At 42.8% G+C, this 13448-nt stretch overlaps 1 protein-coding gene across 4 annotated transcripts in view; it reads left to right on the top strand.

Moving 5' to 3' along the window:
* Window positions 1-13448, top strand: part of LOC137200052 (rho guanine nucleotide exchange factor 28-like) — a 40996-nt gene that overhangs the window by 14839 nt on the left and 12709 nt on the right. Inside the window, exons 1-8 of one of the 4 annotated variants that reach the window (XM_067614749.1) lie at window positions 2256-2499; window positions 7744-7865; window positions 8061-8440; window positions 9196-9370; window positions 9855-9966; window positions 11246-11288; window positions 12190-12279; window positions 12895-13018. In XM_067614749.1, coding sequence (XP_067470850.1) covers window positions 2415-2499; window positions 7744-7865; window positions 8061-8440; window positions 9196-9370; window positions 9855-9966; window positions 11246-11288; window positions 12190-12279; window positions 12895-13018 — 1131 coding nt within the window. In that variant the 5' untranslated portion in view covers window positions 2256-2414. Of the gene's footprint in view, window positions 1-2255; window positions 2500-7743; window positions 7866-8060; window positions 8441-9195; window positions 9371-9854; window positions 9967-11245; window positions 11289-12189; window positions 12280-12894; window positions 13019-13448 lie in introns of those variants that run through there. The other 3 variants (XM_067614736.1, XM_067614757.1, XM_067614742.1) reach the window with 3 other exon arrangements.

Raw genomic sequence — 13448 nt, forward strand, 5'->3', positions numbered from 1 at the left:
TGTACACGTAATTCTTCCGGGATTAAACTGCATATTTGACCCTTGAGGACATTCAGATTCCTCATTAGACATTCCAAAGCTGTTGAGCATTACAGAAAACTAGTGGAGCATATATTATGATTCCAGCCTGTGTTTATCACATACAATATGGCCACTTGACTTGAGCCAATGCGTCATGAAATAGACAGACAGAACTTCTGTAGCCAGACCTTCAGCAAGGGATGAGGAATTTTGAGTGTAGCTGTCATGTTCCCCCTGTCCTCTTGATGTCAGCTCTTCCACTGTCTAAAATTTAAACTTTCTTTATTGGCATCATGACCATTATCAAATACAGAATTGCCCAAGCGAGTTGGACAAGATTTAAGTACAATAATTAAGAATTTGTCAGAGAAAAAGACAGTTTCTCTCTCTTGTCCTCCATCCTTCTGCCTTTTTCCCCCACCTTTGCCCTCTTAATGCCCCCAAAATTCAAATACCCCACCCAGAACACACACTTGCCCCCAAATACCTACATACACACACAAACAGAGAGGCTCATGCACCCATGCCCCCACCAGTCCCATCCTCCCAGGTCAGCATTTTAATGTGAGTTTAGTGAACAAACAGCAAATGACACTTCATCCTGAGGGTCTCCGCTCTCCACAGCTGAAGAAAGGATGGAGGTTGATGTGTGTGTGTGTGTGTGTGTATGTGTGTTTGAGAGGGAGAATGCAGTGTGGAAGAGTGTTCTGAGGGAGGCAAGGGGTATAGTGTGTGTGTGTGTGTGTGTGGGGTGGGGGGGCTGTTTGTGGCTGAATGGGGGTTGCCAGGGCTTTGCTGAATGTAGTTTTCCAGCAGCTTGTTGAGATCCCCAGGGAAAAGAGAGTGGAGCAGTGTGAGAATGGTGTGTGTGTGTGTAATGGGGGGAATAGAAAGCAGGAGAAAGGGATTTATGATATGGATAGTTTGGCTCTGTGACAACAGACGATGAGTGTAACGCCAGGAACGCTAACAAGAGTCTCCGACCCTGGCTGAGGGATCTAATTGGAGAACGGAAAAAAAGGATTAAACCTCACACAGACCCCACAAAGGCAGCATTAATGTTCACCAGTACAGTGCCAACCCCCACCCCCTCCGCCTCCCCTCCTCACACACATACACAACCTCACACACACACACACACACACACACAGAAACTTCTTTAACTACTTTCTATAGTGGCAGTGTCCGTCTTTTTCCCACCTCTGCATACATTCTGCCTACAAAACCCTTCTCATCCTCTTTTTCTGTCACATTCCTTCATTTATGTGCTTTCATAAACCTATGTTTGGCCTCTTTCCAGAGTGCTGTTGTCTCTTAAAATCCCCTTCACTAGCACATTGTCTTTCTTCTGCCACCCTTACTCAAACTTACTTGTATTCTTGCCGCTGCAAATGGAGCACTGTACTCCTGCAAGTTGGCAAGAGGAGGAAAAGGGAGGGGGTGTGGGTGGGGGGGTGGAGGGAGAGGGGGGACGACATGGAGAGTGAAGAAGAAAACAGCAGCGGCTCTCACTGCTGTCTCCATGGTGAGGCTGCTGACCTGGCAGTCTGCTCCCCCTCCATGCTCCAAACCCCTTTCCCCCCCGGACTCAGCTTGGCTTTGACATGCTAAAATATGGAGACAGAGACGGAGAGAAAATGGAGTGATTGCGAAGGACTCTCCTCAGACGTGGCATCATGCATATTTGAGGTGAATGGCTTGTACCTCGAAGTGTGTGGAGTGTGTAGCTCCACATCCTGGGATATCTCCGAGACAATGATGAACTCACAGGGTTAATGATTTCTCCCGTGTGTGAGACTCACCTCCGCTAAGCTGTCTGCCCTCGTGTTTGTCTTCGCTGTGGGTTCTGAAGTCACTCCTATGTTTGACTTTGTCTCTCTCTGTTTCTCTCCCTCCTTCAGTCACTCTTTCCGGCCGTCAATACCCTCCTCCCCCTGCCCCTGTCAGCATGTGTTGATCTCTCCCCCCTCTCCCTCCATACTGTGTGTGTGGTAGATGAGTGACTGACTGAGACAGAGGAAGACGGAGAGATCCAGAGTTGGCACAGATTGAGAAAAGCAGTCAGAAAGAGAGGAAAAAGCGATACTGTAGATAAACTATAGAAAAGAAAGCAGAAAGAGAAGACCGAGGTCGGTCCTGGCTCTGTCGGACAGTTGGTTCAGAGTTGTGGAGGGGGAAGGGGAGGCTTTTAGGGGGAGGGGTGGTTTGGGGGAGACAGGGGGAACATGCTGGCTCACTCCTGAAGTGTCAGTGTGTCTACAGCGGGGCTCTGGAAGAAGGACGCTACAACTAGCCTGGAGTCTGTTCAGCCATGGGGGAATGGATGTAAACTGAGGCATTTATTTATATACCTTGAGCTACTTGGATTAAGATTTTCTTGAATACAGTAAATCATGGATTCTGACTCGGACTCTCCTTTCAACTACTCCTGGCCCTCTTTTCCGAGGATGAGGATGCGCAGGAAGACGGGCAAAAAAGGTAACACTATAGTAACTGATACAGTAGATGTGTAAATCTATCTGTCACATTCACAGCTACAGTCAAATGAGTTGCCATGAATGTCAGCTAGGTCACTTTTCATTTCACAAATATCCTTAAGAATACATGTTAGTGTTACCGGTGTGTTGACTCATGCAGTGTTTGACAAACATAAGATGAATGGAGATTAATTTCAGAGCGAATGCTGCTGATCTGTATACATGTAGTTTTTCTATCTCCTTATAGCTACATCATGTTACAGATGGCAAATGGAAGACTTTACTGCGAACTGCCCTCATGGCAGACACATTTCACTGTTCGCTGTGGAACAGTAAGGTTAAATTTAGACTGTTCCCATTACACATTCATACTCACAGGCATCCACTGCAGCATGGAGTCAATCAGAGTGAGGTAACTGCGTGTTTGCCAGTGATGTAACCTGATAGCTGACAGTATGTTGGGGAATGTCAGATGTCCACTCTAGGCTGACTGAGTGGTTTGGGGCTTTCGACATTTTCAGATCACACTGTTGTTTGCATGAATGAACCCCGCTGAGGAGTCGTGGCCTCACGTGACTGCTGGGGTCCTTGATGTGCAAAAGGAAAGGCCTGAGGTTTGTCTTCATATACCTACGCTCAGGCACCTGCAGTTGACGATCATAAGCAGTTTTTTTGTTGAGCTGTCACTGAAGTGTAATTGGAGTTTAAGTGCAGCGCTTGCCACAGTTTATTGTGAATTCACTAGAAATTGAACCAAAACCAAGTTAATCCTGGTGCTTAAACTTGGCATACAAGTTTGTTTGTTCATCATTAGTCATGGGAGGGCTAAACTCACTGCTTAAAATAGTGCAGAGTTAAACCAGAGTGATTCAACTGTTTATTGCTTTGTGTGCAAAACAGTGACTAGGAAGAAAGAAAAAGAGAGAGGCAGACATAGAGGAAGATCAAGTTACTGCCATGTCTGTGTCATGGCTCAACTCCAGTGGTCTTTTCCTCATCTTTCACCATAAACCTCCGAAAGATTATCCATGTTATTGCTTGGTAATTGTGATTGACATCGGCAAGTTTTATACACACTGCCTGTCTGTGCTGTTCGGCTGAAGAGCAGAAAGAATTCCACCATATAAACTTTTCAAATTGACCAAATATCCTCCAAGTGGATTTCATAATGCCCAATTTTTCAAAGTCAGAATGTGAAGTTGAAACCGCTCTGGTGTAACAATGCACCTGCACCAAGTTAAATGTGATTTCAGGTGTGTGGAGCCGCAAGTTTATTTCTTCACTCCGAGGGCTGATCGCTGGTCGCTCAGGGTTTACCTTTTCCTGGATCTCTCGGGCCGGATGACGCACCGAAATGTAAACACAACGGGAACACACAATGTGATGCTTGGACTGGGACGTTCGACCGCAGGTGTCAGAACTCAGAGTGGGTTTGTGGATTTTGGTGGACAATTGTTTTAATGATTTAAACGGCCCTCCATGAGCACTGAAGTCAAATAATTATCTCTCCGCTTTTATAAGGTAATAACACCCTCTGTTTTGATTATTTCACTCCTTTTTTAGACTGCAGCTTGTTATTTTACTCTGCTCCTAATTTCTCCCAGCTTTCTTCAAAGTGACAGTTGTTTGGTGGGGTGCTTAAAAAGTGAAGAGGACAGCATGGACAAATAATGTTTTTCACACTCATAATAAACGAGCCTAGGTGTTTACACAATTAACAGTTATGATTCTGTTTATCTTGAACTTTTTTTTTTGTTTTGCCATTTAAGTTCCCCAGCAGCTTTTCAAAGAAAGCGAACCTTGAGAAAGAGCCCTTGTGACAGCCCTGCCTCCCCCTTTCCATCCTGCCTCCCTCGATCTCTCTCTCTCCCAGGGGTGTGCACGGGTTGAAGGGTCACTCTCTGTGTTTAACTGCCCTGGTCTGGAAACCTGGCACTGACTACTGCCTTTGTCTGAGTCTCTTTAAGAGTTCTAGCTCTCTCTTTTTCTCTCTGCTCCTGCTCCAGGCTCTGCTACTGTATAGGGTTGGCTCTCACTCTGGGACATGCTCTGAATATCACATCACTCCAAATATACCTTCTGTGAGCAAAATCCTATACAAATAGCCCCACACACTGCTCCGCATTCCTTAATACCTTCTTTGAAATGGCAACCTTGCAGACAGCACTCACTGTCTCAGCAATAAAGACAGTTTCTCCAGCAGAAAAATGGATTTTGTGCAGCTCTAACATGTTAGTAATATGAACTCCCTGCTTCTCTGTTATTCCCCTGGTTAACTAATGTTAAACACAGATCGCAGAGCCTGACAGTAATGTTCACTGAGGCAGTGTTTATGGGTCAGAGGTGTGTGAACGATCGGGCCCGTGGCAGCCAGCTGTGGCTTTGGACCTGGCCCAGAACCTGAACTATTAGGCCTGTCTGTCAAGTTCCTGAAGTGGGTTTATATGAAACAGTATCTGCTTTCAAACAGTGGTTTGACCCACATCCAAGATCTGACCCTTACTGGATTTGATGTTGGATTAAAACTAATCCTGCCATAGGTCTAACATCACTTTGTGTAGGTATTATGTATCTGGATTCAGGTTCATATATTACAGTATATAATGATACTCCATAAGTGTTTTAACAACAGAAGAACAGGTTGTAGCTCTTATGGTTAGCCATTTTCTGATAATTCCAGGTTGTGGTTACTTACAGTACATTTTGATGTGGAGTGGCCTCTGTATATCATGCAGTGGTTCAACTTGAGTCTATTCCTTTACATCTGATGTGGATGGAACAGAAATCATCTGGTGTCCTCATCAGTGTCTGCTTGACTCCCTGTTGCCTCAGATTTATTGGACTCACCGCCTACAGGAAGCACAGCCAATTGTTGGTCTGATTTATTCTCTGCTACAACTGCTGAACTTCTCTTCTTCTACTCTGCGGTGCTGGCAGCTTGGAAACATGAATAAACTATGGATTTGTTTTTTAAAGAAGACTGTTGAGTCTTGGTTTGATATCTGCTTGAGGAGTTTAGGTGGAAACAGCAGTGCCAAAGACACGTTTTTGCACTACTGGCATCATTGCGAGCATGGCTTGTCTGGTGTAAGGTGAGACTTGTGATTAGGAACATAATAATATAACTGAGCTAATGAGGCTGCCGCTTCTGGTTAGTGTGATAGAGCACTGTACTGTTACTACCGGTTGTTAATGTGGTTAGAGATTCTTTTTTTTTTCTCAGTGAATGCTTCACAGAATGTGAAATCTCTGCCTCAATGCTGCACTTCACGTACAGTACATAATGCAGTTGTGTGAGCAGCTGAATGTAACCACAATCTATTTCTGTTTGGTTGCTTAGAAGCTCCACTGGAGCAGTTTGGGGTAAACTGTCAGATTTATAAACAGTTTGGGGGGAATTTCCTTGTTATTTGGGGGTGCAGTTTTCTTAATCCTGTGTGTCTTACAGATCGATGGTGAGCTTTAAATATTGGTTACTCACAGTCGAAGAAACAGAGATACTCCACTTTAGAAAAAGTAGGAAGTGAAAGTAAACCAGAATACTGCAGCAGTCATTTTGCTAACGTTTATTTGATTAGTAAGATTTTGTTAGCGTACCAAGTTAATGAGTTTTATACGATTAAGTACAAAGGTTGCAGATATAACACAAAGGTTTCGTGTGAGTGTGGTGCTGGGATTGGGAAAAAAAAACAGGCAGAAAACTCAACCAATGGTATTTACCGTAACGCTCAACAGAGACAAGTTCAGGAATTTCACATAATCTTGAAAACAGGCAAGAATTGCTGGGTGATCAAGAGGCAAGCTGGGGTTTGGATCCATCAGTGTCCATTACCAACATCCTAAAACTGAAATTTTTAGTATTCATTTATGCCAGTTTACAGATGAAATAACCATAACCATAAAAATGGAAACTTGAGCGGTGACAATGAAGTTAGTGACATTACTGAAACGTTTTGATTAAATGTCCCTTCTGTGACACAATATCATTCAAATTGATATTTCAATTGAAGTACTATGTGAATGTATATATATATTGTATATACAGTACATACCCATATATGCCAATAGACTGTACATTGACATATATTAGACAGGTGACAAATTGAAAGAAAATCTTCTCTAAATGAGTAGAGAAGCATACTGAATGCAGATGCTTCTGTACAGTGCACATGAGGTCACTGAATAGTTTGATGAGTATTAGAATTATGTGACTCATATGCTATGGCCTTTGCAGTTACCATATTTGAACCTTGTGGAAGAGCTAAGTGTCAGATAATGTTCTCAACCATCACCAAAATACCAAATGAGGAAATGTCTCTCTGAAAACTGGTGTACCAGAGACTCGTAAAATATAAGCCAAGGCACACTGAAGCTGTTCTGGAGGCTTGTGGTGGCTCAACACCTCACTAAGACACTTTATAATGTTTTTTCCTTTAATTTGCCATGACCTTGACTTCAAAAACTGCCCACTTATACTTTTATATTGGGATTTTGTTCATTTTAATATTATTTTTCATACTTTCCTTTAAATTTGTACAATTTTATTAAAGTGAAATTTGTGTATATTAGTAGTAAGTATCAGTATTATTAGTGTAAGTTTTGTAGTGTAAGCTCATGTTTTTTTTTTAATTAACCTCCTTCACTGTGTCGCATAAAGGTTCGTTGTTGTGAGTGCTGTGACTGCTAACGTTCTCCCACAGCCTCTTTGTGTATGTAAGTTCTTTACTCGCTTATGCCTGAAATACTTTCTTAGAAATTGTGTTGTGGAGAAGCTGTGTTTTGTACAGAGCACATCCCAGAGGGAGCTGTGTGTGTGTGTTTTGAGAGCAGGAGTGTTTTCCCCTGTTTAACAGCGAAACCAGGCTTCTGCTCACAGTGACTCCACTGTGTTGAAAGGGTCCCTCTCAATGCTACTGTGTGCTCACCGGGACTTATTTCCACTTGCTGCTGTATTGAAGGCAGGGTTTGGAAGAAACATGCCTACAGATGCCCACTCACAACTCCATGCACACCCATTCACGTGTGTGTGCAAAGAGCCATTCAGACTGACACACACACATATACACACACATACACTCATGCAGAGACTACTGGTCCTGAACAATGACATGCAACTGCCCAGGATGTCTATGTCACTTCCTGTGTTTGTGAGAAGTTATTCTGTGTTTCTGTGGAAACCAAATGTGATATTGAAAAATCCCCCCCCTCTCTCTCTCTCTCCCTGTGGTTCCCTCCTTCTCTGTAGAGAAAAGCCAGTCCATAAGGGAGAGTCAGGCCTCGTCACCGACTCTGGCTGCAGCTGCCAGACTGTCAGCAATGATCCATGGCAAAGACAGAGTCTATGCCAACGCCATGCTGGTGGACCAGGTGAGTTGAGCTGAAAATTAGGAATTATATCCTCTTTCTCTGTTGTGTGAGTGGAAATATACGATGTATATCAGCTTTATATTTCATAATATTGAATCAAAAAAAAGACAAGACAATGTTTCATTACAGGAGTGACAAATTGGTCGCTTGAAAGGTTCCTTCTCATTGCCCTCACTTTTTATTTTTCTGCTTCAGGTAGATGACGCTGACATTAAATACCGCTCTCCGGGGGAGAAGGAGGTGAGCCCTTCGCCGCATGTTGGCAGCCCATGTTGGGACACTTTCTCCATGACACCCCCTAACTCAGGGAGCTGGCCCAAGAACCGGTACCCACCCTCGCCCCAGAATGGGGAGAGGAGAATCCAAGGCTTCAGCCAGGAGAATCACAAGGAGCCATCCCCTCACGTCTCCCCTTCTACCTCCTCTCCTTTTGCTTCCTCCCCAATTTTTCCTTCCTCCCCCCTGGCTTCCGCTTTCCGTTTGTTCGAGGGAGGACAGAGGCGGCAGACACAGTCCTGCCTTACAGTCTCTCCTTCGCTGAATCGCAGAGGATGCAGTTTGCCGCGGGGCCTGAGGTAGGACAAAAATTGCTGTTAATTTTCAAATTCATAATCAAAGGCAAGCAACGTTTGTTGTAGAATTGTAGAACTTCTGATGTGACTGGCTCTCAACTAGTTTAGTTTTTATGTTAATTTGATCCAAAGAAAGTGAGAGAATGGCTAATCCATTGCCAATGTACAGTACCAAGTGTCACCTGTTTGGAATTACAGAAAAAGCATTATTTGATATTTAGTACAGTGATTGTAGTCACTGAAAGTGCGGAAAGTGACAGGAAGCCTGGACACAATTGAGCTGTTTGTGTACTGAGGTTTCTCTGTACATTCCTTCCAGTTTCCTCAGTGCTGCAGGATCTCCTGTATTAGGTCAGAAGCCAAAAGGCTACATGGTTTAAAACCTGTTTATAGCCCGGATTTAGCCATGATGACTGTCCATGACGATTTTTTTAGATCATGGAGGTCCTCTGCACTTCTCTGTACAAAATGCTGTAGGTCATCATGGAAACAGAGTCAGCACATTATCTTGGAGTGTGCAGGAGTTTAGATAGATTTAAATCTATCCTCAATTTCCTTAATTGAGCCTTCAACCAGTTGGAGGTGTCATATTGTTGATTTTTTTATATTAAGAGTAGTTTGAGCTGGTTAATGACAGAAATCTGAATAGTTTGTCTATAGCTGTAATGCTAAATAACATGACTCAGTACAGTATCAGCATACTGAAGGCTCATAACCTTGTCATATGTGTGTTTGCATCTGTGTTTGTGTGGAAATAGTCCCAGTCTTGAGTGTGACAGTGGAGAAGAGGACATATTGGGACATTCCTACCCCTGCTCGTCTTTAAAGCAGCAGTCCATCCTGTGCTCCAGCTCAGGAGAGGAGAGGGACTCTTTCGACACTTCCCCAGAATTTAACCGCACACACTCCGACAGCACGCACAAACCCACCAAGGTACACCCTCATTAAACACGTTGTATTAAATTTTGAGAAAAGATGTTTTTAATGCATGTAGAATCCTCTCCTGATTCTGCCACCTCTTTCCTCTCAAACAAGAAATTGAAAGAAAGTTATGTCAACTGGTTGCCTGTTCGATAAAGCATAGAATTTTTTTTACATAGGGCAGACAATAGTTTGATTTTAAACTCCAAAGAATGCACTTCTGATATGGTGTTAAGTGCCTTGCTCACACAATTAAATACTAAAAACACATGTATACACTAAATGCAAAGTAAATCTCCTGAACACATAACCTGCCAGACATTAGTTTTTAAGCCCAGACTGTCAACAGCTCAATGCTGTGAATGAAAGGTCAGACATATTGAGTGGATTTGTCATCCCTGCAACAATCTGTCGCTCTCCAAGTTTCTTGTTCGCAGGATTGAACCTCCAAACTTTTGCTTGCTGCTCTGTCTGATCTGTTCCTGCTCTCAACCAGAACCCAGAGGAAGCCGAGGTTCGTCTGCGCTCCTACTCCTACTCCTCCCCCAAGGCGAAGCCGTCACGCCCGCTGCTAAACCGAGATGCAACCATCACTGACCTGGCAGAAGGTCAGTGAACTTTGACCCCTTTGCCCTGTGACCTTTCTGTTTTCAGGGGCCGCCTGAGTGGACACATGTGCCACATGTCTAACAGGGAGAAGACCAGACAAGTGCCATAAATCAATGGAACCTCTATAAAGTATATGTATGTTTAGTGTGAGCTCTGCTATGATACAGCAACACTACTTGTGTGTGTGTGTGTGTTAGTGCACAGCATTAAGGCCATACTTTATCCTGTGTAGATGGTGCATTCAGCAGCAGCGGTCGCTCTCTACTTCAAGCTTTATCTCTCTCTAAATCCCTCTCTCGTCTCAACCAAGTTAGTAAGTACAAGAGCAGTGTCAAGAAGCAACGTAAAAGCTGCTGTTCGGTGAATGACAACGCCTCTCTCTGCTCTTTTTGGTGAACCACGGGGCAAGCTGGTGATTATCAAAAGCTGCACAATTAAATTGGTATAACTGCACTGTCATGTGTGGTGTATTAAAGCATTTCATGACTCACTGCAATGTAGAATATTAAGCACATTGATACAAGATGGAAAAACTGGATTCAAATAATTGAATAAGTCACGATTAAGTTGGGCAAAAAATCATTTTGCTGTACAATGATCGGCAAAACAATAATTTTCTCATTGTAGCCCAAATTGTGCAGCCCTATATCTGTGGTAAGATTTAGTTTTTGGTTGTGAGTGCAGCACCCATAATGACAATGCCCAAACCACCGTCTCAGAGAAGAATATGTCCATTATTATTTTGAATTGCTGGGTGATCAAGAGCAGATTTTCTCCAAAGCTCAATGCCAAATGTTTTCTTTCTTAGTAATAAAACAATAGGCATCCAAAATACTGAATTACATTATATAATGACCTACAAGTAGAGGTCTGAATATTTGAGACTGTGCATTTTTAAACATCCTCAGGCTTTGGAAAAATGCTCTCTAAGGAACTCTTAGATCATCTTAAGGAGGAGTTTCTACTGTGGGGGTTCTGTTTTGCTTCAGTTTGGGTACATGTTTTGTTCCCTCTTGGTTTTGATTTTCCATTTCTGCTGTCAACTGTTTTTTCAAAGCAAAACTCCTGTGCTGTGTTTGGTCTTTCTCTGTAAGGGTTTGCTGCATCAAGACTTTTCCAGTGCTTCTTGTATTTACTTCTGACTCAAATCTGATTGGGGGGTGATTGTTTTTAACCCTCTTGGCTGATTCACTGAGAATCTGTAATAAAGTCTTTAACTTCAATGCCATATTTATTTCTGGCTACTCATTTGCCTTTCCCTGTGACTCTACATTACAGAGCAGAGAGCATTCAGCCTGACTGAGACTCCCAGAGAAAAGAGGTAAAACCAGTGTATTATTTTTCTCAGGCAAGATCCACTCAACTGCACAGGGACTTGCTCGTATGCTAAAACAGACTTCCTCCCTTTTGAGACATCAGTGTTGACCAGCGGTTAGAGATTGGCTCAGATGGGTCTGCATGTGTGCGTTTGTGTCTTCGGAGTTAAACCTGTGGTTGGGGTCTAACTGGGCAGGATGTGACATACTTCCTGTTGCAAGGCTGGGGCCAGAATATGCTCTGATTGCAACCTCAAAATTACCCTGAGTAAACAGCAAGACTCACGCCATTCCTTGACTTCAGACCTCAGAAACATCTAGCTTGTTTTCAGAGCACGTCACTGATACTGAATTCATGATTATGTGTTGTAAACATTTCAACTGGTGAACTTTACAATGCTCCTATATGCCATTTTTTCCTTACTATGTTCTCATTTCTTACATGCCGCAATGCATATTCATTTCACAGTTTATTTCATTTCATTGCTTCATAAATCCATCATGCTCTCATACATTGTGTTCGCTAATAACCATGCATTGCTAACAGAGGAAACATGTTAGAGGATCTTATAAGGCAATTAGATTATCATAACAGATCATTAAGTTATTGTATTAGATCATATTAATACTGCAGTATTCACAACACCAGCCTGAACAGACTCACCAATCATTTTAGTCCCTCACAGTATCAGTATCCATCCAGTGTTGTAATATTTTATATGTTTTTTCTAAAGCAGTATTTAGCAGAAACACCTATGTGACTATCTACATGTAAAACCTGTAGTCATCATCCATACTCACAGTGTTTTTTACTCTAATAATAGATGACAGATATTATTAACATCTGGAGTCTCCTGATGAGCCAAAAAACAACAGCTTGGTCTGAGGTGTGTTATATCCACACAGGGTTTTGGGTTTCCGTAAGCGGGCCCAGTCAGCAGAAGAGGAGAGCAGTGCGTCACTTCAACACCTCACCCTCACAGAGTTCCTCAAAGAGTATGTTTTCACCAGAACGGCCTCACAACCATGCATGTGTGGCTTAACCCATTCTAACACCGCCGCACAACCATTCCCCCCCCTACTCATCCATTAACCACATCGATTCTTTGCAGCTGTTTTTGGTGGTTTATGAATCCTCAGAGGTAGATTATATTAACACGTTTAATATCGGGTCAGAGTATAGGTTTGATGTGATGTTGCATGTATTTTTCTTCTTTACATTCTGTCATTGTTGCCTTTCACCTAGATTGTCTAATGTTACTACCTTAAGTTGCTGTAAAAAGTTGACATGTTATTAATTGCATTTTGCCAAGGTCATACTATAAATAGCATCCACTAGAGTCCATAGTGATTTCCAAGCATGCCAAGCATGTTGTTAAGAGTAATAGTCTGTAGACCAGGGGTCCTGGAAGACTGTCTGGACATTCTTTCATTTCAGCATGACACCAAAGTCTCAGATTACTCATTTTGTCTTAGTATATTAAAAGTACTAATTATAGCAATTACTTCTATAAAGGGTGTGCATGTTGGTCTTGAGTGCCGCAATCTTCAACAGGCCAATGATGTGATGGTTTGTGATGACTGCTGACTGAAATTTTCCCACTGAAACAGGATCGAGGATGAGGAGTGGGATAAATACATAATCCCATCTAAGGTCGAGTCAGAGAAGTACAAAGTCAGCCGGACATTCAGCTTCCTTAAGAGCAGGATGTCCAGCACACGCAACAAAACCAAGGTGAGGAAGCTCATCGGCTTTTGCTTCAGTGGAAAATAACATTTCTGCAGGCTACGATTTTACCACATGTGCAAAGTGTGATTGAAAAAAGTCTAAAGTAGAACCTCATTAAAAAAAAAAAAAAAACGAGCTGAAAGGCCTTCCCCCCCCAAAGTAATGCTGTAAAAGGTTTACCACCTCTCAGACAGGCCGTGTCAGAATTCCTGTGCTGGGTAGCTGTTGTCTGTGCTCAGTGCCTTTATTTGGTGAGGGAGAAAATTCCCTCTCTTCAGGTCTTAGCAACGGGACACAGTGAAAATATCCTCTTACATAATTCACAGACCCCCAACACAGCATGAGGAACCAAAACACATTCCATAGTATACTTTAAATCTTATAAACACGTGTGCATGTGTTGGAGAACGTTTCCATGTATGCAGAGGCACACATG

This window comes from Thunnus thynnus, chromosome 2, assembly GCF_963924715.1.
Source record: "Thunnus thynnus chromosome 2, fThuThy2.1, whole genome shotgun sequence".
NCBI lineage: Eukaryota > Metazoa > Chordata > Actinopteri > Scombriformes > Scombridae > Thunnus > Thunnus thynnus.